Raw genomic sequence first — 25,578 nt, 5'->3', positions numbered from 1 at the left:
CGTTACGGATACTGCCTTTCAAGTCATCTTCAAACTTCTTACACAGCTGACAGTGCCAGCATTAGCCTGGCTGTGTCACTCCCTTGCGTACGAACGGCCTTACTTCTTGATGCAATGTCTATAGCAAGTGCGCATCCCAGGGACTTCAAGGTGAACCAGCTTTACTTCCTGAACTTGCGCATGGTATGCTTACTTCTGTTGAGCTGAAATGCGACGAGAATTATGATGATCTCGTGGTGGCTGCGATGCGAGTCTCGTTTTGAGTGTTCCTATGTGTGTGCACTTAAGCGTCTGTGCTCAGGCGTCGTATAGATATTTCTGTAGGTATATTGACGACTGCTACCGCCGGTGCTCTCTTTCACCGCCAGTTGCCGCAGCAGTGCGACGGCCACTTCTACACCTACTGCCGTCATCAGAAGAGCCAGGCCTTCTACAGTGCCTCGTCGCACGCCTGCGTATCTTCAGCTGCCGACAACGTCCGTGTATGCAACCGCGGCGCCAACCGGTTTTCGAACCTTGGCAGCTGCTTGTCCAGCTGCCTGCACACGGTCCGGGGGCAAGAGGATAACCGCTGCTACGAGAATACACTCTTCACCGATTGTTCGAGGTGAGCAAAATTAGTTTACGAGTAAAATGAAAAAAAAACCAAATAGCTATCAGTAGACGTTACCTGGTGTTGATACATGTCGAGAACAATATGTCTGACATTCCTAAGCGCTAAACTGCCATTTTTTTGTGCGGAGTAGGACCTAATTAGAAGAAAGAATACCACCCTGCATCGCTAAAATGTCTGTCGCACGTTTTATGAAATTTTCTTCGTATCTGCTTGCAGAAAAATCGTGCCCCTGTCCTTAACCCATGGCATATACCATAATCATTCGCTTTGCGAAAACTCTCCATAAAATCCAGAGCTTTGAGCAAAATTCTCTTAAGTGCACTACAATATTCTTTAGCCACTGAAATCTGGCCTTCAATGTCAGAGAGGGTCGATGTTCGCCATAAGTCTAAAAATGCACCATAATATGTTTTACAAACCGAAAACCGATGTATGCACAATACTTCGGAGCTGTGGTCAATTGCCGCCACTTTTACGCCTCTCCTGGCATCTGCAGGCAGGACATGGTTCAGGAGGAGTGGTTCTTCGACGGATCGGCTTGCGAAGAGTGGAGCTTCCCGCAAGGCAACTGCTCTTCAAAGAAGAGTCGGGTGTTCCGCTCCCGGCTAGAGTGTGCCAGGACGTGTATACATCGGGATCACAACAAAACTGCCTACGATCCCCGGTGCGACTACCCTGACACCGCCATATGCAGTCCCGAGCAGATCAAGTACCCGTATTTTGCCGACATGTCGCTCGAAGGCAAGGCCCGTTGCGTCACGGCTTCGCACCAGCAACTCCTTGAACGGCGTTGTCTTATCGGTTCCAACCAGTTCGACTCGATCGCAAGTTGCGAACGGGTCTGCATTCATTCGTGACGGCACTACCAAAAGCGTGCTCCTGCTATCAGCACGACGGCCACATTAAGGAACCCTCGTATTAAAGGGTACTCCCGCAAAAGTTGCTCGCGGTAACTTTCTCACACATCGTTACCATTAGCGTAAGGAAAAAGGAAGCTGGAAGCGAGGGTGACCAAGTCTTAAGTAGCATGATAACTGCGCGGGTGTCATTGTTGACGTAATCGTCTTTTATTAAAGTTCTAAAATGCTCGTAAATGTGTTGACGACGCTCTTCGTGCCATCGCAGAAATCGCTTACGGCGCAATGGGCTTTTATGTTGATCTTCCGATCCTAATTGCGCTTTGGCTTGCAATGAATTGATTTCTTGTCAAATGCTGACGTGAAATATTTGGGTAAGAACAACTCGGAGCTCATTGCGCAGCCTTGTGCGTACAATTAAACTATGAAGAAGCTTATGACACCTTAACAGCGCAATACGATAGCGTGAGAATCGCCACTTCTGTTGCCACTATGTCTCTGAGTTCATTCGGGGATTGTGTTGCTACTGCTCTACAGTCTTCAGCATTTCAACTGACCCTCTTAGGTAACACAGCTGAACCATACAATCAGAGCGGACCGGTTATGTTCGCAACCAATGTGCACACCACATTTATTGCTTATTTCCATCGGATCTCTATTTGCATGCAAGCAGTCTTCATACTCTTGGAGCGTCAACGTTGATTCCACCTTCATACGATTCTCCTTTGACTTCATGCATGTGAAAGGACGGAGTTGCGTCGACAACCTCCTTGTCCGTGATTGTTTTCCTCGCCGCGTGCGCTCTTGGTTCAGCACTGATTGGGCACGGATGGAAGCTTGGTTTATGGTGTTGGGGGGGGGGGGGGGGGGGGGGTTTAACGTCCAAACCGACTCAGGCTATGAGGGACACCGTAGTGGAGGGCTGCAGAAATTTCGACCACCTGGGGTTCTTTTACGTGCACTGACATCGCACAGCACAAAGCCCTCTAGAATTTTGCCTCCATCTAAATTCGACCACTGCGGCCGGGACCGAACCCACGTCTTTCGGGCCAGCAGCCGACCGCAGTAACCACTGAGCCACCACGGCGGCTAACGGATGGAAGCTGATGGCTGCGACATCCAGGGGATGTGTCCTAAAACCAATGTGTGATTTTGTTTGTTTGTTTGTTTGTTCATTTTATTTTGACAGAAAAGGGTGTACAATACCTGCATAATTTCATCATTGCGTCAAGGACACGCAAGTGTTAGTTTCAATTTTCGAATTTTTTTTTTAACACAAACTTCAACCTCGTCTACCTTAAATCAGTCAATGTTTCGCAAGTGTTAGAATGTGCAAGGCACCCTGGCAAATTTCCCACAGTGGGTACGTGCCACTTCAACGGAGGACAACAACAAAACAACTCGATAGACATCTTTGTGTGTGTATATATATATATATATATATATATATATATATATATATATATATATATATATATATATATATATATATATATAGTAGATGATACCGGTAGAAGAGGACTTCCGGTTCACCTCTGTACCGCGGGTGATAAGCAGAGTTCAACACCGTGGATGTTGTGCGGCTGTGATGACGTAGTGGTTTAATTAAGTGTGCAGCGCAGCTGATCTCTTCACGTCGCCGTGGGATTGAATCCCTCTCGCAGCCATAAAGGGCTTTACTTTGTTCAGTATTGTGCGTCGTTCGGCCATGTGACGTGACCAGCGCACCCGAAAACTCAGCCGTGTCACTTGGTGTCATGAAGTTACGCTTTCCGGAGACCAGTCAGCAGCCATCCATATCACATGACCCAGTTACGTCATCACCATCCCGACCAATCAAGGAGTTTGGTGACAGATGGCGTGCGGTTTACCTGCTGATCTGGACTATAATCTTAGTGCAATAAAGCAAAAGACAAAAGCCCTTCATGGGCAGTGCGATTCCAGACATCTCAGACAAAGCCTGGCGACTGCAACGACCCGAGTGGCTTCCAGCCGGTCTGACACGTCATTGGATGCTTAGCTCAAGATGAGCAGCTCCACTGTCCGTGCCTCTGCGTCTCCACGTTCGCGCTGGCACAGGTACGAAACCTGCTCGCGGCCGTAGATTATTCTGCCTAAATTGGTTTGCATGGTTAGCCACAAAACTTGCTGGCTGGTTGCAGCCAGCCAGTGGTTTCGCATAGACGAACGCCGCCGCAACCTGCGATTGTGAGTTTTAGTGCTCGCGCAATAAAAATGTCATATTCATGTATAGCATATATCAGCTCCTATGCCTAGGTTCTGTCTTCTTTAAGCAAGTTAAGATGACTAAATGACAAGATTCTCTTCACGGATGGAATGCTTTAATGTTTTTCGTGTAATGCATAGGTGTCTTGAAGGGATAGGAAGCCTAGTAAACATCAGTGCCTTTGGATATTTTTTTGCCCTTTTGCCTCTTTGACAGCCGTGCTCGTGCGTGCGAGCAGTGAGCGTCATCAACACTGTCATTATCTTGGCGGAAAGGAAGAAGTAACATCGCCCCGTTGAACCATGATTGCCTCTTCTAAGGACCGAAAAACTGCCTCCGCGACGCCTTCTCCCCAACCGAGGGACCGGCGGGTCTCCTTTGCTGATCCGGCCACCGAAGACACCACTGACGAAATCGCCCAGCCATCCTCTCCGGTGGTTCCAAACCTGGCCAGATATGTCCCGCAGCTCGCGCCGGCAATCTATGGCGCCAGGAGTGCTTTCTGGGGACCCAATCGCCCTCACTACGCCCCGATTATTGCCCCCATGGTTGCCCCTACGGCCGCACTCATGGGAACACCACTGCCGCCGCCAACGGCTTTGTTCACGCAACGGTGCATGATCCCACGCCCTCACTGGATGAGGCCACCCATGTGGTCTGAGACCATCGAGCCCTTCCTGGACACAGATGTCTCCCCAGAAGCGCCATTGGATGACCGCGCGAAGTCAGTGCTGCTGCGCACTGTGGGCATCGCGGCACTGCTTGTAGTGGTGCTCACCGTGTTGATCAGTGTAGCACTGACCATTGATTTGCAAGCGTCGTACGTTCTGCCCCCAACTTCGGTGATGCCGCTGCTGGTGGAGCACGTCCATTCGGGTGACGGTAAGGTCACCTCGCCCCTGAAGACGCTGAATAAACCGGCTGAAGGTAGACGTGCTGCTCTCCAGCTCTCTACTGCCAGCGCGCGCAGTAGGGTGCATCAGGACCGGCCTGTGCCAACCGCGCGGCACCGCGACAGACCGGCAGGTCTTAAACGCCGCCTACAGCAAAACATCGGGAATAAAACGGTGAGCAGAACAACGTCCTCTTTATACATACTCTTTCGGGCATTGCACTGTTTCCTTATTTCTCGGTTTAGCCAATGTTTATGGAACGATGCTCATGACGCTTGCCAACGAGTGATCCGCTTCATATACAGTGAGATGCATGGTCGAGTTTGCTCACCGCATGGAACACATCCGCGTGCTTTCAGGCGGCAGTTAACTTAGGGCCACAGCATTGTCAGTGGCGCACATCCATTGAAGAGTCAAGTATTGGCCGTTACCGCGGCCCTTGGCAGTTATGGGTGGCAGATACAAGGAGTTCGCACATACTTAAAATTCCGCCTTACAAACCTGCATAGATCCATCTGCGAGTATTAGCCACTTAAAATATTTGCGTTCTAGCATGTGTCCTGGCGATAATTTGAATTGAGATTTACGAACAGAAAAGCCATTCTTCCTTGCTGCACGCCCAAGGCTGGCCTGAACACAAGCCAGGTTTTCAAACTAATAGTTTTAATGAGTAAGGCAGGCATTCGTTAAATGAAATCAAACGTGCACTGAAGTCTCGCACCGCTCCGTACCAGGACTGAGGCATAGCGCTGGATTTAGCGAAAAATTTGTATGCAAAATCCTTGTAGGCTAGCAGCTTCAACCGCACAAAAAGGTTAATCGAAATTCGATATATCATTGCACTGTGCTTTCCGTGAGCAGTTTAAATGCCTGAGCGTCGTCGACGCCTCTAGGCGCCGAATCGCGTCTCCTGACAACTCATCACTGACGTCGTGTTTCAGCGGCAGTTACCCCAGCAGTGTGGCAGCCACTTCTACACCTACTGTCATCGCCATAAGAACGAGACCTTCTACAGCTCTTCATCGCACGCCTGCTTGTCCACGTCGGTCGACAGCGTCCGCGTGTGCAACCGTGGCGCCAATCGGTTCTCGAGCCTTGGCAGCTGCCTGTCGAGCTGCGTGCGCGTGGCCAAGGGACAAGAGCACGACCGCTGCCACGAGAACACCCTGTTCGCAGAGTGTTCCAGGTGAGCCACCAGCGCCACCAGTACGAAAGAAGAACATTTATGTGAAAACCCAATTATCTACATTGTGTCCTTCATCGTAGAAAGTAATCTTTCATGCCTTTCGTATTTTCAAATGCATGTTTGCTTCCACTACAGGATCTTTTTTACATAGAAAAGTCTGGGCAAAATAGGCACGCAAGCTTGCCTCCCATGTTTATAGATGAAATTAACCTTATACGCTCGCTTTGCGTCATCATAATCTTTCCCATTGCGTCCACTGCATGACAAAGGCTTCTGGCACTGATGGTCAATAAACCCTGTCATCCAACAGGTACAGCCGCCCTATCCCACCTGACATTTTTTTTTTATTTGAGATGTGCGCCACTCGGCATAGGTTAAGAAATGGGAAATGGAATGCAGGAGATAGAAGGTTACTGATCTCATATGCCGTCCTCAGTCACCGCCGCTGCGGAGTTTACCTTCCCATGGAATCAACACCAATACATTTAGCGACAGCATGTATGGCCTGGCCATATCTGTTTCCTAGTTGCATGTCCAGCTTTGCATACTATCAGCCTTAAAGAAAAGCGATGGAGACAACTTAAATTTGAAAATAAAAATAAAAATTTGGGCGGTGGAGACTGAATATCAATGCCCTGAACATTCATTTCAAGGGCGCGAATACCTCTTCAGAGATGTGCTTGGACAGGGTCTCTGTACTTCTTTTTCATCAGTTAATATTTTTAATTGGTCCTTGTGTTCCAGTTAAGAAGTTATCTTAGGTTTTATGTATTTTAACGTCACAAAGAGACTCGGGATATAAGTGATAACGTGGCGGAAGGCAGCACATAATTTAGACAACCTGGGGGTTCTTGACGTGCACTGACATCGCACGGTACCCGGTCCTCGGGCGTTTTTTCTCCATCGAAATGCGATCACCGCGACCGTATCGAACGTGTGCATTTCAGGTCCGTAGCCAAGCACCATAACAAATGAGCCACCGCAGTGGCTCAGTGTTTCATGAGGCCATGTTCGTGTCTCATTTAACGCTGACAGTGCACTGAGTAGAAAGGTTTATAGGTCAAATTTGGCGATGTTCTCAAGAAAACCATGAAAAATACTGTCGCCAGACCCTGAGCGTGTTACTGCAGAAAAAGTCAGCAACTTGTTTGAAAAGCGCTTACATGTGCCACAGAATACTTCCAGCATCGACAGTACCAGCCAGCAGCATCTTACTAACTGAAAAAAGTTCTGAGGTGAGGACAATTCGGCCTATTATGTAGCCACTTCTTGTATCCGCAGGGTGGACGTGGTCGAGACGTGGTGGTTTTTCGATGGTTCGGCGTGCACGAAGTGGAACTTTCCGCTGGGCAGCTGCCCGTCTCAGGGCAGACAGGTGTTCCGTTCCCGGCGAGAGTGCGACGCGGAGTGCCACCGCCCGAAGCGAAACGACACTGCCTATTCCCACCAGTGCGACGCGCCCGTCACCGGCACGTGCAGCCCGGAGCAGATCAAGTACCCGTACTTCGCGGACATGCTGCTCAAAGGGAAAGCACGTTGCATCATGACTTCGCAAAGGGCGCTCCGAGCACGGCGCTGTTTGATCGGGTCCAACCAGTTTGGCTCGATCGCAAGCTGCGAACGGACCTGCGTTAATTTGTAATCGGATACGCACTATGGTCCTCCTGCAGTTCACATCCCGTCGACGGTATTGGATACTGGAATAAACTTCCTGCTATTCCAACCATTCCGATTCATCAACTTTCTAATTTTACGTTTTGGTGACTCTGAGAGACTTCTGAAATAACTGTGCGATCTTCACAGAGTCTTTGGACAGACTAATAAATTCCAGTAGAAAATACCGAAGAGGGAAGGCTCCACAATGCGGTTAAAGCAACTGAAACCGCATCATTTGCACGCATGTAGTGTTTTATCCTCTTTTTTTTCCTGAGTCGAAAGGGTTGCTCCCTCTAGACGGACTGCGTTGCCACTATCATCAGTCCTTCTCAAGAATAAATGAGAATGGTTAGCCGTCAGTGTGCTAGGAATCATCCTTTAGGGAGCAACTGTTCGTCCGAAGCGAGCAACGTATAAGCATCGAGAAAATTTTCCTAAAGAGCGCACACTCCCAAAGGGCTCAGCAGCTCAATTGAATGTAGTGCACCAAGCGGCTGGTGGATAACTTCCTCTTTCGCTTTCAGGCGCGCGTAGTTTGAATGCTAGCATGCGCTGCGCCCTGCCGCGCCCTTAGGGCGTAATATTTATTCGGTAGTCTCCTATATTTTTGCACCGATAGCTACACTACGGTAGCATTTCGATGGAGGTTTCAGCGAGGCGGCACCGCCAACCTGTGGCCGCGCCGCCACGCTGTGACGTGGTTGGTCACGTTGTGCGGAGCAGCTGCCGGATGTGCGGCGCCGTGGCTGATCACGTGGTTGGTCACGTGACCAACACAGCTCAGTGAGTGCGATGACACAGGGTAATACCCCTGTCAAGCGGGCAAGTTAAGTGCACTTACGGCGATTGCACTCGGTTTTTAAGTGCACTTTCCCAAATCTTAACGTCGCAGCGGAGTGTACTCTCAGATGAGTGCACTCAAGTCGGAGTACGTTCACGGAACGCACTTTACTGGCCGACTGCGTAGCCTCGCCGCCAACGCTTTCAACGACGCAAAATGTAATGCATAGAAAAAGGACACAGAAGTTCATTTCAGTTATTAAACAGCTTTTAACAATATAATTTGTGTTTAGCGAGAAACGAAACCGCACAATAAAGAAACGAATTTATCATGTACGCAACTAACCGCGCCCGAATGATGCGGCACTGCGGCGCCGCCATGTTCATTCAGTTCGTGTTTATGTTGGTGTGAAAGTGTGCGGACCACGCCGGTCGTCCTTTGAGCCGTGTGCGTGGTATTTTGCTGTACAGCTACAAAGCGAACTCGCCGTCTTTGTGCCGCTTTGCGTGACTGCTCTTGGAAGCTCGCCGTCGCCTGTCCTTTGAAATTGTGCCTTAATTGTGTTGAATATGGCAGCTCAAAATGAGGAGAGCTGCCAAAGCAAAGAGCGCACAACTTGGACAGACGAGGAGACGCGTGCGCTGATTAATATATGGGAAGATGTGTTGCCAGATCTGCGCGGTGCCAAAAGAAACCTCAAGGTGTATATGGCCATCTCTGAACGGCTCCGTGCAGTGGGAGTCGTGAAAAGCACGAAGGAAGTAAAAAAAAAGATCCAGAACATGAGCAACAAATACAGGTAAAAGCTAATTTATATTCTACTTAACAGCGTCATTGTACATCTGTTTTACTTGAGGCAGCTGAATTATTTCATGTATTCGTCGTCTGTTATGTCGGACTCTTTTGTTGGCATTTGTGTTTGTCCCAAAGCTGCACGTGGGCCACTAAAGAAGACATTGTGAACAGTCCCGGATTAATTTTGACCACCTGGGGTTCCCTAACGTGCAATGGCGTTCTACAGCGCTCGCACGTTTTTGCAGTTCGCCATATAAAAGCAGGAGTAGCTGACGGGATTCGATTGTGGCTCAGCAGCCGAAAGCCAAAGCGGCGACTCAAAAATTGCTTGTTGTCGCAGCAGTTACGCCACAGAATTAACATTTTCGGTCTGCTTTATTTCCCCTAACTACAAAGAAAGTATTGCGGTTGTGCATTGCTGCAAACATTGCAGCAAACTATGACGTCATTTTGAAAAATTCTATTTCAGGCTACTGACCAGGACAGGCACAAAGACCGGGTCTGGCGGAATGCAATGAAAGTTTTACTGGGACCTCCACCGGTTCCTTGGATCGCTGCCAGCCAATGATTCCACCCTCATGGAAGAAAGTGGATGTAGTGCCATTGATGGCACCTCTCCAGAGGAGGTATTCACCGTAACATCGTTCGGTAGTAACTGGTGCAGGTGTCAGCCAGTCGAGTTGGTATAGCACGATGCACTGGCTGTCGCATTCACATTCAGTGCAACATATATTTTGTTGGCTCAAAAATCAGGGTTTGGCAAGTTGTTCATGCTCTTATGCATGTTTGAAAACATTATAAATATGGATGAACTAGGAACACCGAGTAAAATGACAAATGCTACATTTATTGTCAGCAGATTAGCAGAAGCCATCACTCCATGAGCACATATTTTGTTCGCAGATGTTTGTTTATGCTTGCACTTTTTTTTTGCACACAACAATGTTTTTATTTTTTCTTCAGCTGTTCAATGGCATGGTGCACGGTGGAGTGGGCCAGCCCTCAGACACACCTACTGACTCACTTTCTGAGCGAAGCTCAGAGTGTCACGAGGTGGAAGCCTCACCGCTGGATTCTGGCACTGAAGAGGAACCTGCGGCCCCTACAGCAACAGCTGCAAAGAAAAAAAGGCTGGCTCCTCCCACAAGACTGCTTTCAGACTTGTTGGACGAGCAGCGTCAACTGCGCTGCTCGCTAGAGCGCCACAGAACCGAGACTGTGGCAATACAAAGGGAGCGGCTCGAGATCCTGAAGCGGAGCGAAGCTCGGGAAGACAAGCTTCTCGAAATAATGCAAAAAATGTATAAATAAATAATTGATGCCAAGCATGGTGTGTGCCCTTGCAGTCCTTTTTTTATTGGCGTGACAACTCAAATGTACATTTTAAATATTTTTTAGCCAGATAATGGCAACTTGGCTTTTGAAGCTTGTTGGTTGATGGTCTGAAAAGCAAACTAGCCCAGCGGAGAACAAGACAATAGAATGCAGACACGCTGCACGAGCGCTCTCACTGCGTGTTGCCATTCTGTTGCGCTACAGTTCGTTTTCCAGGTAAAGACACAGCTCTGCTCTCGTTGACATCCTCGTATCCTTTTTTACTTTCCTCTGTCTATGCCTTGGGTTGGGCTTTATTTTTCAAGTCATGTCACACCAAAACTGCCACATTAGTCGAAGAGCAAGATGTAGCAGTTGTCTTTAAAAAAAACATAGTGACACAATCAAAAATGCCTGCTTCGCTTCAGCTTGGTTCCTGTTGCACTCAGTCATGGCGCGTGCTGGGCCTCTTTCCAAAAATAATTTGCTAGGGCGTGCCTTACCTCTTGCCCTCCCCCACTGCACTCTCCTGTGTTGCGTGATGACTGTGCATACAAGTCCAATGCAAGTGCCTCACTTTCCCACTGGGGCTCTACACTGTCTTTCATTGCCTCACAGATATTGTGAAGTACACAAGCAGCTCGAATAGCCAGTTTGGCCTTGTTCAGCCGGCACTCCATCCTCTTCATCACAAAGCGAAAGCGTGCCTTTAGCCTCCCGAAACCATTCTCGACAATCCTCCTAGTCTTTGAAAGATTGTAGTTGAACACTGCTTCACTGCTTCCAGGCTGAGCATTTGGAAATGGCTTTTGCAGGTTCGGTGACAAGGGAAATGCCTGGTCACACAAAAGAATCGGTGGAACACTGGTACCTTCTATCATTGCCATGGGAGAGCTGAAGGTCCCATTCTCGATTAGCGTATGCAGCTTCGATCGGCCATAAACACTGGCATCATGGCACCTTCCGGGACTTCCAACGTTTATATACCGAAAATGGTATTTGTGATCCACTACTGCCAGGAGTATGATGCTGCACCTGTGTGGGAAAGTAAACGTGGGTTCATCAGCAATTGCTATGAAGATACGCATGGAAGTAGTCTTCACCACAGTTGTCTAGAGCACTGAAATGACTCCCTGTTGCCTACAGGAATTGCAATTTTTAAGCAGGCGATCATCATTGAAGGTGCACAGGCATACAAACTGCCATGTGACTTGCACTGTAGTGATTGTACTGTTGCCAAGCTAGAAGTTAAATTTCTCTGAACTGAAGCTCACTGCTTCAGCACTGCAGACAAGTGTGTTGAGTGTAATTTGCTGCATAAAGTAAAACAGAACATTATTAGGATGACTCCTGCGAGCAATATTTATACTGAAAGCATTCAACAGGGAACATTTTAAACTGGCACATATAAATGCACATATACAACAGGAGGCAAATAGTGTTACAAATTATGCAAATCGTATATCTGTCAGAAGCGGTGCAGATGCATGTGCAGTATTGAGTTACGCACACGTCATCTGCCATGGCTCTTAATATTCCATCATAAACACGTTGATACTATTAAGCAAGCATGCTGCTAGGTAGTAGGCAACTTTTGCATCTTTACATATACAATGCCCGATATGTATATATCATCCCCTATAGAATCCCGCATGAACCCTTAACTGCGAAGAAAACTGCCATTCATTTCTACGTCATAATGATGTCGCGCTAATTGCAAAATTTAGTCTGCCAGAGGCGAAGGGACCTACCAGCCTTTGTAGTTGTAATAGTCCGTGGCATGCTCTTTCGGCGGCGAGACAGGAAAGTGGCAGCCATCCAAGGCGCCGATGGCTTGCGGAAAGCCTGTGAAGGCGTAGAATTCACGCATGTGGGCACTCATTTTGTTGGGATGTATCATTTGTAACCATTCCCCTTCAAGCAGGTCCACCACGGCGACACAGAATTCTTGATGTAGAACATTCACACTGGAGCGACCTATTCCAAAGAGGTGGGCAATCGTTCTGTCCTCGGCGCTAGAGCACAAGCGGTATAGCCCCACTGCGACACGTTTTTGCACAGAGATCGGCGTCATCATGTTGGTGGTTTGCCGCTCAAGGACCGGGCGGCACGATTCCACTATGTACCGAAAGGTGGAGGGAGACACACGTAGCGCTTGTCTGAAATGACATTCGCTTAGGTTGGGTGAAGTGTCCTCAAACCATGTGTCACTCCTCACATAGCGCCTCCGTTCCCGATGGGTGGAAGGATAATACTCTGCCAGGATGGTCAGGATGGCGAAATTGTTCGCCATGAGCTGATCCTCCAATTACCTGAAAGTTGTTTCTGCTTCTTCAAAGTCATCGTCTAGTTGTTGTTCTTGCCGTTGACGCCGGGCTCTCGCGCACAGATAATAGCCTAGAACTCGCTCATATTCTGTTCTAGCAGCATCAACTGCCGCCTCGCCGAACGCCGCCATGTTGTTTTGGATTGGCTAGGCATTCGTCTTGGCCAGCATTGACTTGCAACACACTTATAATAAAGACATCTTCGTATTTTGCTGAGACAAATAGATGAAGTTTGTTTTTATTTATAATTCTACTTAAAACAATCGCTTTTTAGCAGCTTTCTCTTGTTAATTTACATCTTTAAAAAACGCGCTCTTATTCTGTCGCCATTTTTTTTTTACTGCGAGTGCACTCTGTTTTCCCGTTAAGAAGCGCGTTGCCTAAAGTGTGACTCAAGGTCCCGAAGTGCACTCCCCATAAGTGCACTTAACTTGCCCGCTTGACAGGGGTATTAAACTCGGGTAGACAGGCTAAAGTTAAAAAGAAATAACAGCGCACAAAAGAAGACGGGACCAACGAGATGACACGGTCAAGCGCTAACTTTCAACTGAGGATTTAGTGCATGACCAGGAGCATAGATATTAGGTGGGCAAAAAAATGCAAAAAGAAAGGGAACGATGACAACGAGATTAGAACTCAACGTCCGTTCCAACACCAGCCGTTCACGCCAAAAATACAAGTTCCTTTTTGGATAAGCTTATCGACGGCCCGCTGACACACTCAGTTCAAGTTCGCACAATATCGGAAGCTTCAGCAATGTCTCTTCTAAGTTAGTCACAGTAAAAACACAGTATACCTGTACGCTCAAAAAATGGTCGGCAGGGTGGATCACAGTCACACGTTTTGCAATTCATCGCCAAATATCCGTCACCGCCACCGCGGACCTTGGTCTTGTGCTCTTTTAGGCGTCATTTACACACCTGCCCGTTTGGCCGATGTAGAACTTTCCCCATGACACTGGAATCTTGTACACCGCTCCCCGCCAGCAAGGGACATAGGTCTTACTGTATCTGATAGTGCCGCCGGGGCTCCCGCCTCTTTTCCGGACAACTGATCCTCCACAAGGTCAGCAGTCTTTTCGGGTGCCGTGGATAAAACTTTCATATGGGACTGCTGACCCGGTTTCTTGAGGTTATGTGGCAATTTATGTAAATACGATATCACTGCCAACTTTTCGTCCTCCCTTCTTTCATTCTTTTTTTTCCTGTCCTGTCCAAACGTGCCACCTATATTCCAATACTATCTCCAATAACGTGCCGGGACGACTTTTCCAGAGCATTCAACAGGAAAGAAAGCACAATATTTCTCTTGACAAGCATCGAGTGTGCGAAGCTCGAAAAAGGAGGTTTCTGGCTCTAGGTTCGTACACCAAACACAGATGATCACTCTTCAACCGCAGGCGCAAATCTTAGAAATTTAATGCTGCCTTGCTCAGGAATTTCACATGTGAACCTTCATGGGGCAAAAAGCCAGCATAGGAAACCTAAAATTTATGTGCCAATGGGGTAATTAAAATCAAGAAAACTAGCCGTTTCGAAAATGGGCACGGTAAAAACAGACATATCTAAAAGAAATAAAAATTCGTCCACATAACGAAAACCATTTGAAATCGTGAGATCATTTGGTCGCTCGTGAAGAGCCTTGTCACATCGAGCTAAAAACAAATCACTTAAAATGGGCGCGATACCCAGTACAAACACCCTGCTGTTGCCAGAAAATGTTAATGTCAAATGTTACAAATTTAGATGTCAAGTGAACCGATAAAAGCTCTAAAAACCTTCCGTACTCATGCCACAAGCGTTTTGAAAGTCGACGGCACCGCTTTGGTCGATAGCAGCATCAACGCAGGGCAGCAAGCCTTTATGGGGCAACGAGTATAGAACAAGTCCTTAATGTCCACTGAAAAGGCGGAATCAAAAAGAAGCCTTGTGGGGGAAGCATTAGTGTTTCGAACTTGGTGTGTAAGGTTGTCTACTTTCCTCTGCTCAGCGTTCTCAGCATGGTCTTGTGTCCAATAAATCTGGGTGAGTATCTGTTTTCTTACTGAGTGCATGAGTCTCCTGAGTTACACGTAGTGTATATGTAACTCGTTTCACTTCTTTTATTGCGGCTGAGGAGTCTGTTTACATACAGGCTACTGTTATTCAGTATTTTATTTATGGCCCCCATATCATCACGGATATATAGTTTCATCACAAGCGGGTCAAAGTGCTTTGATATTGTGACATTCCGTGTGTGCTACGAGGATCCACGTTCGACGGCGCGGCGTAGACGGAGACCCGTGACAGCGGCATCATCAATTACCCAGCCATGCTCTTTGAGTGACGACCAGAACAACCGGACCCGCCGCCGCCCCGGGGAAACAGGCTTTATCCTCCCCAATTTCCGGGCACATTCCAGGACAAGGGAGCTGTCAGCGGGCCAGAGCGCGCCGTACCACAGCCGACGCTATGCGCTACCGCGAAGACAACATTCTTTCCCTCCTTCCCCTTTCGACGTGGGCTATCGCCGGGAAGGCACCCACAGCTTCCCGCCGTGCCTCGTGAACAAAAGCGCATTCCCAGAAGGGCCGTGACGGACACCTGTCATGGCGGACAGGCAGTACTCGCCAAGAATGTGGAAAGACAGGCGCTAGTGAATTAGCTCCGAAGAGAGAGCCTGTGTATACTCTCACTTGAGAGAGAGTGGTGGCGTTTTTGTTGTTTATTTAGTTTGTATTGTTAACAGACTCTGGGTTCGAGGCTAAGCCCAACCCAAGGGGTGGTCCCCATCTAGCATGTTATTTTGGATTGGAGAATTGATGCTTTGGGCGGGCCACTGGAAATGACCGCCCTTAGTCCTTTGTTAATCAAGTGCTTAAAAGCACATGTAAACGGATGCAGTCCAGTCTGAGCTGAGGACGACATCGTTCGCCAAGAGGGCCTTCAGCGCCGAAGCCCGACGGCGTGCAGCTTCTGCCAGCAACCGCTCGAGCCCAACTCCGGAGCCACTCCATCGCCCCCATGAAGTCGTCGGCACGTAAGCTCGGACGCCCCAGCCTCTGATGTATAACCTTAACCATGTGTAATTATTGAATATACCTGTTTGTTTAAACTGAGCCATACGGTGTCTCTTTGCCTCTCCGTCCCGTGTGGACCTGCGCATTATGGGGGTCATCTCACTGGTGTCAGAAGTGGGGTCTCAAAAGCAAATGTCCTCTGAATGCTGTGACATTCATGACTTCAAAATTGTAATCAAAAGGGAATCACGGGACTGATTGTGGGACTTTTACCCCCATTTGAAAGGCTTGAGGCACTGGAGGGCTTGAAAAAAAAAATGACTGTATCTGAGGGAGCTCCCACTCCACAGCCGTCGCTCGGAGCAAGCATGCTGGCATTAGGAAGCGTCATTCCGACGTTTACGGGAGATAAGACAGGGGTTCCAATCTGCGATTTCTTTTCCATGCTAGAAGAGATTGGGAAAATGGGGGGATGGCCGATGCTCAAATGCTTGGAATGGCGAGGTGTAAGATGGCAGGAGCTGCTCATGATTTTGCCTGGCGAGACGAAAAAGTAAAATCCACAAAATCATTTGCGGAATTTAAGAAGCTCGCGTTTGAGCATTTCGACACTGAACCACGTCACGTGCGGGTACAGAGGTTCCGTGACGCCGGACAGATGGTAGGGGAGGACGTGCGAACATTTGCGTCGCGGCTTCAGCGCCTAGCACGCGATACGTTAAGCAGGGAGGAGGAAGGAGACCAATTAAGGAAAAAATACGCGGAGGATATACTTAAAGAGGAAATGACCGCTTTGTTCGTGGCTGGTCTGCAAGACCCCGTGCGCCGGTTCGTGCTCTCGCGCAAGCCGAGCAATTTCGACCAAGCCGTGGAGGCCGCATTGGATGAGGAACGAAATGAGGCGTTAACGACAGCCGCAGCGAGAGTACGCGTCATAGAGAGAGCGGTGCTCAACCCTGAGGTTGCTCTCTTGACAGAGCGGTTAGATCGCTTGGAACAGCTGCTAACTCAGCAGGTAGAACGCCAGGTTGAAGCGCGCGCTCAACAGCGCCCATTCGCTGGAAACCGGAGACCGCCACAAAGCTACAGGCGCGGTATGCGAGTTTTTGAAGAAATCGTATGCTTCGCTTGCCAGGGTCGCGGACACATCGCCAGGTTCTGCCAAAACGTGCGCCGTGGGGAGCCACAAAGAGAAGCAGGCGAGACACGCCCTAAGCAAGCCGACAGCGGGGCTCCAGATACCGAGACAAAAAACTAGTTAGTCCTCCCCAGCCTGAGGAGCGTGGGGAGGGAGCAGTAGATGATGAGGTGGTGGTAGTTTGTGTGGCCGACGAGGCATGCCCTGTTGTGCGTTGCAAGTTAAATGGTTGTTGCATGGAATTGTTGATAGATACGGGGTCAAAGGTGACATTGCTTAAGGAGAGCAGTTTTAACACGCTTCGAAGGAAGGGGGACCGCGAGGTGTTGGAAGCGTCTGGTGGTATGGCAACCAAATTTGTAGGCATAACGGGGGATCCTCTTGGCATAAGTGGACTCTACCGGTTACACTTCTCCCTCGGCGGAATTGCATTGGAGCACCCCTGCTACGTATGCCCGGACACGGTGTCTCTGCCAAACGGAGTGTCAGGTATATTAGGGCAGGATTTTTTGAGAAAAGGGAAGGTAGTAGTCTCATTCTCTGAGGAAGAGGTTAATGCGGGCGGCTCAAAAGTTCTGTTTTTGAACAGGAGAGGGGCTGAGATTCGCATTACCGATATTGACACCCGTCAAACAGTGGGATCATTGGAGAAGGTATATTCGCGGGTTGCCGTCCGGCTGGTCGAGGAGGCGGTCGTCCTTCCTTGGTCGGAGCACATTTTGTACGCGTTTGTGCCTTCAGATGTAGAGAGCGGCGCCGTGGGAGTGCTTGAGCCGGTCGACTCTCTCAGCAATGGCCTGAAGGCAGCCGCGTGCCTCCTGACAGTTAATGACGCCCACAGAGTGCCCCTACGGGTGGTTAACTGTAGCCAGCAGCCACTGAGCCTTCCCAAGAACAAAACATTGGCTTTCTTCACCTCTGCGATAGAGCAACGTGAGCCCACCGATACGGTACTCGCAACTGTAGAGCATGCTAGTCCTTCGGCTGCTCCAAAGGTGTCGTTCGATCTTTCTCACGTAAAATCCAGGGAGAGGGAGGCTCTGGCTGGTTTGCTGAACGACTACTCGGAGGTATTCGCCGCGTCCAACCTGGATTTGGGCTGCTGTGGCGTTATAAAGCACAGGATAGAAACCGGCACTTCATCGCCCGTTTACCAGCGTGCGTACAAGATTCCTTACTCCCAACGTGAGGAGATGGAGCGGCAGGTGCAGGACCTGATTGATCGCGGCATTGTCGAACACTCAAAGTCACCCTGGGGAGCACCAGCACTATTGGTGGAAAAGCCAGATGGCTCGTATCGATTGGTAGTGGACTACCGCAAACTAAATGCCGTAACTCGCATCGATCCATACCCAATCCCCAATATACAGGAGACGCTTTCTCAGCTGGGCTCTGCCAGGTACTTCACGGTAGTGGACATAGCGGCGGGATTCTGGCAGATAGCAATGGATCCGGCAGATGCCGAGAAAACGGCATTCAACACGCCCTCAGGGCACTATGAATGGAAAAGAATGCCGATGGGTCTGGCCAACAGCCCTGCTGTCTGGCAGAGAACCGCTGATGTTATCCTGGCAGGTCTTCTGGGAAGGCTGTGCTTCGTGTATATGGATGACATTATCATATACAGTGACAGTTTTGATAACCATTTGCGCGATATTGAGCAGGTTTTGGTGCGACTAAGAGCAGCGGGTCTCAAGCTGAAGCCCTCTAAGTGCCAATTCCTCAAAAACGAGGTGAAATACCTCGGGCACGTTGTTTCAGCTGACGGCGTGCGACCGGACCTTGAGAAACTAAGGTGTGTCTCGGATTTTCCATCCCCGACTAGCGTCCGCCAGGTCCGGCAGTTTCTCGGCCTGATCGGTTACTACCGAAGGCACATAGAGGAGTTCGCCAAGCTCGCTAAGCCGCTCACCGCCTTAACAGCCAAAAATGTCGCCTTTCACTGGGACGAAAACGCGGAGAATGCTTTTGGGGCCCTGAAAAGGAAGCTAATGAGTGCACCGCTGTTGCGCCACCCGGATTTTAGTTTGCCCTTCGTTATGGCCACAGATGCGTCAAAGTTCGCAGTTGGTGCCGTGCTATCTCAGGTTATCGAGGGCAAAGAACATCCCGTTGCTTTTGCTAGCCGACAGCTGAGCCCCACAGAGCAAAAGTACGGAGCTACGGAAAGGGAGTGCCTCGCCGTTGTCTGGGCAGTAAAGCACTTCAGATGCTACCTTTACGGCCGCAAATTCAAGCTAGTCACAGACTGCCATCCTCTGAAATGGGTGATGAGTGTCAGGGACCCTTGCTCGCGACTCGCTAGATGGAATCTACACCTGCAGGAATACTGCTTTGAAGTTGAGCACAAGTCAGGAAAGACACATCTGAATGCTGATGCACTCAGCCGCACAGCTGCCGTGGCAGCTATAGATGAGTTTGTCCCCGTAGTCGACCCCGCCGAATTACGCACAGAGCAGTGCAAAGATCCTGACCTGAAGCGAATAATCAAAAGCTTAGAGGGCGCACCGTCTCACCCCGAACAGCTAGGTTATTTCATTGACAAAGACGGCACCCTGTGTCGGCGCACGAGGCCAACCAGGAAAGGGAGATTAGAGAAAACCGCTTGGGAGAGAGTCGTCATACCTCGGTCGTGGACAGAAAGGGTTCTTCGCGCGTTTCACGATGCGCCATGCGCCGGTCATTTTGGCGTAGCGAAGACACGCAGGCGTGTGGAGCGTTTGTACTTTTGGAGTGGCATGCGACAGGATGTTAGAGACTACTGTGCGAAGTGTCATTCCTGTCTCGAAAGAAAAACACCCAAGGGACGAAGACCAGCTCCAATTCAGCCGTTCCCTGAGGTTTCGGCTCCCTTCGAGCGGACAGGTATGGACATAATGGGCCCATTGCCCACGACCACTTCCGGAAACAAGTACATTTTAGTATTTGTCGATCACCTTTCAAATTACGCGGAAGCGGTAGCACTCCCAGATCAGAAGGCAGACACGGTTGCAAGAGCATTTGTCGAACAGATCGTGCTCCGACATGGACCCCCGAGGCAACTCTTGACAGATCGGGGAACGAACTTCGTGTCGCAGCTAATGAGGAGAGTTTGCGAGCTGCTTAAGATCGCTAAGAAGCAGACAACACCGTACCATCCGGCTTGCAACGGCGCGGTGGAGCGACTGAACCAAACCGTGGCCGGGTTCCTGTCGCATTTTGTTTCGCGCGACCAGCGGGACTGGGACTTGTGGCTCCCGTATGCAATGTTTGCCTACAATTCCGCAGCACACGAGAGCACGGGCGAATCGCCATTCTTTCTTCTCTACGGCCGAGACCCGGACCAGCCTAGTGAAGTGCCAGAGGGCTCCCGTCGTGTCCCATACGCTTCACTGGACGACTATAAGGTTGAGCTAGAATCGCGCTTGCAAGTGGCGAGGGACATCGCAAAGGAGTCCTTAAAGAAAGCGGCGAAGCGCAGGAAGGAGGTGCACGATCGCAGTGCTAGAGACGCGCCGTTTGATGTGGGGGACAGCGTGTACATTGAAAACTGCCAAAGGCAGATTGGGCTAGCTCGTAAGTTCCAGACGAAGTGGAGAGGACCGTGCGAGGTTGTCGAGAAGCTTTCTCCGGTAAACTTCAGAGTCCGAGACGTGAACCGGCGTTTGATAAGGATACACGCAAATCGCCTCAAGTCGGCACCGGTTCAGTATTCACGAAATGAGGAAAGGGAAAGCGCGGATTTTGATGGGGACAGAAGTGAAGCGGAGCGCGCAGATAGTTCGCAAGAAACGCCCTCTCCTGCATTTGTTCGGCAGGCGCCCGAGGTGACGGCCGGAATGCCACCGGATTTACTTCATGCATTGCTAGAAGAAGAAGCGCGCGAGGTTGCCGCGCAGATAACGCCAGGAGAGGCTCCTGCCACGAGACCTCGCGAGTCCCAAAGCAGACAAAGGGGCACAGACTTACTTAGTATGACTCATGAAGGCCGATATCCGCTGCGAAATCGGAAAGCTAAGTCGGACTAATGGCGTAAACAGAGCGGAGTTGTGAACTGGTTAGAATTGTGTAATGCCGCAGCTCATAACATTGCTATGTGCTTATGTGTTAAGTTATCGGAGTTGGTAGTTAAACCTTTCTGTCATTAAGTAACACCTTCACAGGAGAGCATGCGGAGCGCATGCAGAACCTGCCCTACTTCCTTTCGTTATCTATATTTTTGTCTGTGCCGTGATCGTGCTAGAAGTGGGAGCTCCTTTGTAACTGTGGTAAATTTATTTCGTCCAGTTTGGACTAGAAAGGAGAGGCTTGGGTGCTGAGTTTCATGTTTATCTGTAAAAGAAGATCAGTGCTGCCCCTGGAGACGCCAGTATTGATAGCGGAGGCATATGGTGTTGTGCAGTGGTGTTGAGTGCAGCGAAAAGTGTTTTGTCGGACGCACTGTGCGAGGCGATTCAGAAAGACAAGGGGAGCTGCGTGGACTCAAATGTTCGGAGAACATTCTTCTGGAGGGTGAGCGAGTGTGACATTCCGTGTGTGCTACGAGGATCCACGTTCGACGGCGCGGCGTAGACGGAGACCCGTGACAGCGGCATCATCAATTACCCAGCCATGCTCTTTGAGTGACGACCAGAACAACCGGACCCGCCGCCGCCCCGGGGAAACAGGCTTTATCCTCCCCAATTTCCGGGCACATTCCAGGACAAGGGAGCTGTCAGCGGGCCAGAGCACGCCGTACCACAGCCGACGCTATGCGCTACCGCGAAGACAACATTCTTTCCCTCCTTCCCCTTTCGACGTGGGCTATCGCCGGGAAGGCACCCACAGCTTCCCGCCGTGCCTCGTGAACAAAAGCGCATTCCCAGAAGGGCCGTGACGGACACCTGTCATGGCGGACAGGCAGTACTCGCCAAGAATGTGGAAAGACAGGCGCTAGTGAATTAGCTTCGAAGAGAGAGCCTGTGTATACTCTCACTTGAGAGAGAGTGGTGGCGTTTTTGTTGTTTATTTAGTTTGTATTGTTAACAGACTCTGGGTTCGAGGCTAAGCCCAACCCAAGGGGTGGTCCCCATCTCGCATGTTATTTTGTATTGGAGAATTGATGCTTTGGGCGGGCCACTGGAAATGACCGCCCTTAGTCCTTTGTTAATCAAGTGCTTAAAAGCACATGTAAACGGATGCAGTCCAGTCTGAGCTGAGGACGACATCGTTCGCCAAGAGGGCCTTCAGCGCCGAAGCCCCGACGGCGTGCAGCTTCTGCCAGCAACCGCTCGAGCCCAACTCCGGAGCCACTCCATCGCCCCCATGAAGTCGTCGGCACGTAAGCTCGGACGCCCCAGCCTCTGATGTATAACCTTAACCATGTGTAATTATTGAATATACCTGTTTGTTTAAACTGAGCCATACGGTGTCTCTTTGCCTCTCCGTCCCGTGTGGACCTGCGCATTATGGGGGTCATCACAATATGCATTCGGGCTAACCGCATGAGTTATGTAACCTGCCGTACGCCATCCCAATGTGTTAATAGGGGCATGGTCACTACTTCACGCATCTAATTCCTTTTGCCAATGTACTGCACCGGGGCCCTTCCACCACACAAATCTAGTGAGTGTGTTCGCGTTGCAGGGTGATTTGGCATTGTAGACTTATGCGACCCAGAGTGTGCCTGATCACCCCTTTTTGATCAAAATTAAAATCCCCAAGAATGTGCAGAGCGCCAAAATCTCCACACCTTAGTATCGGCGTTCCGAGGCATAAATCAAGAATATGTTTTACCCATCCAAGGTTAATTACTGCGTTTCTGGTACGAGCGTACACGGACAGTAGTGTCAGGGGCGTTGTGTTTTGGGCGCGCGAGCACTGCAAATACTTCCTTCTTAGTGCTGCTCCGCCTGCTCAAATCAAGTGGTATACGGAGATTGTTGGCCCTGATATGGACGGCAGCTTTTCCTGGTGTTTCCGTATTTGCTTTCGCTCTTTTACCAGGGACGATAGGGCACTGGCATCCTATATATCCTGTGATTCGACGGAACCGATTAAGTTCCTTTATCAAGGACACCTATGAATACAGCTTGCCGTATAATATTTTGTCTTAATTTCCCCAAAGTCATTAGACAACCCTCGGCAGTTCTACAGTGTAGTTTATTGCTGATTTTTTCGGCTATTTCTATCCATGACGTATAATACTCTGGATGAGTTGTGTCAGTTTTGCAGGAGTGTGTGTTGATATTTGTGTGCTAGCGGCAGGTTTACATTTTGGAACATCCACTGACCTTGTTACCTTACTGCATGCCGGAGTCTATGTTTTTCTGGACTATCCTTATGCCGTTCTGCAATACGCGGTTTTTCTGGCGCCGCTGTGCAATTGCTGCTGCCAGCATTGCAGTTTCTATGTCTATTGCGTCCTGTTGACGAGTACAATATTCAATTCCCTAAAGCACATGTAGATATTAACCGGTCTAGGTTTGTACGTTTTGGGGCGCACTATGCAGCTGTTATAGCAGAATTTATCTGGAAGGGTATCTTGCCCCTCTAATGTGATCAGAAATTGGCCCTGTTCCCCATACGAAGTGCGGATAACACAGTAGGTGCTCCCGATATTAGGTCAATTGCCACCGTCTCCAGGAAATCATGGAGGTCTAGGTCATAGACGCACATCGCTGAGTGCTTGCACCAGACGCGCAGTGTGTAGCGGAAGATTCCTAGGGCGTGACTGCAAACTGTTATTGTGCACATTTGGCGCCCATCCTACAGTGTGGCTAAATGCACTGTGACACTGTTAGACGCCCTGTGGCTAACAAATCCCTGGCAACTTATGGCACCAAATGCTGCGTCTATCACTCTCCACAGCTTTGGAGTGTATCTTTGTAATGTGCAACTGTAGTGTTGGTTTAGTGTGCACTCTGAACGAATGCTTCAAGGCTGGTGTTGCATCAGCAGGAACTGGATTATGAGCGACGGCCCTTACCTTTTTTGCCTGTGGTGGTTTGACTGGCCTGGATGTCCGTTGCGATGAGCCATTGGTGATTACTTGTTGCACCTCCATAGCCTGCAGTGCATCTGTCGGCTCGGGTAGCTGTCTGAGCGATTTTCCTGTATTTGAACTAACGTCCTAGTTGCTCTGCGACCAGATTATCGCTCCAGGTGCTTGCTCGCTATAGTAACCGGCAACGATCATATAAACGTCTTGTCCGGTACTTTTCGTTGTGCATGCAGAGCGTCGCAGCGACTAGAGTACTGTCCCCATACTTGACACCTCATGGGCGGGGACGCTCAGTGGAGCCCCAGTATGCCTACCATGAAGACGCATCAGTATTTCTCAACTCCTGACCGGACGGCTGCGTCCTTGCCTGTCTTCTTTCCACCCACGGGTTGTTTGCCCTTTTTTTCTCTTCAGGATTCCGATGGCCGCTGTGTTGGCGTGGACTACAGAACAAACTCTAAATGTTGCTGGACACACTGTAGCCACGGCGATGTAGAGTTGCTCTAACTTATCTGCAAAGCATATCATAAAAGAGAATGGACAGAACTCCGGTTGATGCAGTTGAAAATTTCGCGTTTTCGCAAAATCTCTCAAAATTTCTCAAAATCTTGTGTCGGCGTTGGTGTTATGAGCGAAAAATCCCGGCGATGGCTTTGGCACGCTGTCCCCACAGAGCAACCAAGGAGGCAGGTCGGCCGCCTAGGCCACGTGACATTGCGACATAATAACAACCTGGGTCCGTATTCCGAGTTTGTGCCATGATAAAAAGCGTCATAATCTGCCGCAACGGGCACACCTGATTGGTTAAAACACCGGAAGTGGATGTGGTGGTTCTGATGCAGCGAAAAGGGTCGAAGAAACCGAATGGTGACGTCAAACACATAGCGTACGCAGCAAATGCTCGACAGCCAACATGGCGGCGCGCTCTGAAGTGAAGCCTCTTGCTTCGAAGTGAACTCGTCGATGTTACTGCGCTTTTCGGCCCGTGAACTAGCTATAAACTATAGGTACGCGACTTCCGCTTTGTCTTGTCTTGCCTACAACAAATTGTATGGACGATAAGTTCGGCCTGTTTTGTAGAGATGGCTACATTACGGTAGCATTTCGAGCCGTCAGCGTGGCGGCGCCGCCACCCCGTGGCTGCGCCGCCACACTGTCACTTGGTGACGTGGTGCGGAGCAGCTACCGGCGGCGCGGCGCCGTTGCTGATCACGTGGTTCGTCCACTGGTTGGTCAAGCGACCAGCCACTTGACCGGCGTCACGCCGACGAAACCGAGCTGCCACAACTGTGCGCATGCGCCGTGTCAAGTGGCACGAAGATTAAGGAACGCCTAGCGAAACGGAACGGCGAAAGACTGACTGTGCAATTCAAATGAGCAAGTTCCGCTCGGCCAGCTGCAGCTATCGCGTCACTCCAGGTGTAACCAGCGCTAAACCACCACCAGTCTTTTTATTTCGTTGAAATATTCAGCAGCTCCTAAGCCTAACGAGCACCGTTTTGTTCCAGAAATTGTTCTCTTCATTCAAACTGGATGGTGCCACTATCTCCGAGTTATCTCGTCTGCGTATGCTGAATGATGTAACACTAAGCAGAATTGTCTGCAAAATACTTGCGTTTACTACGCGCAAACGTGCATTTCCTATTCTAGAGCTCTCTATTAGCAGTGGAAGCGTCCTGCATAGTGATTGTGTGTAATGTCTGCTAGCGTGAAACCACTCACGTGCATGGGCGGTCAGTCGCCAGCGACGGGCTGATACAGCGAAACGTTTGACGTGCCAGAGGTGGTTTTTTGCGGTCCCTTACGGTTATCAAGCCGCGGTGGTGTGG

General features: G+C 49.7%; 1 protein-coding gene across 1 annotated transcript; it reads left to right on the top strand.

The window, feature by feature from the left end:
- The first annotated feature begins 9,486 nt into the window (after positions 1-9,486).
- LOC144134972 (uncharacterized) lies at positions 9,487-10,331 on the top strand. The gene is made up of 2 exons (XM_077667758.1): positions 9,487-9,637; positions 9,975-10,331. Exons 1-2 carry the CDS (start codon positions 9,590-9,592, stop codon positions 10,320-10,322), a joined length of 396 nt encoding a protein of 131 aa, XP_077523884.1. The 5' UTR covers positions 9,487-9,589; the 3' UTR covers positions 10,323-10,331.
- Positions 10,332-25,578: the final 15,247 nt, after the last annotated feature.

Source organism: Amblyomma americanum, chromosome 5 (assembly GCF_052857255.1).
Source record: "Amblyomma americanum isolate KBUSLIRL-KWMA chromosome 5, ASM5285725v1, whole genome shotgun sequence".
Taxonomy (NCBI): Eukaryota; Metazoa; Arthropoda; class Arachnida; order Ixodida; family Ixodidae; genus Amblyomma; species Amblyomma americanum.
The sequence above is the reverse complement of the archived record's forward strand: the minus strand, read 5'-3'. Positions and strand labels throughout refer to the sequence as shown.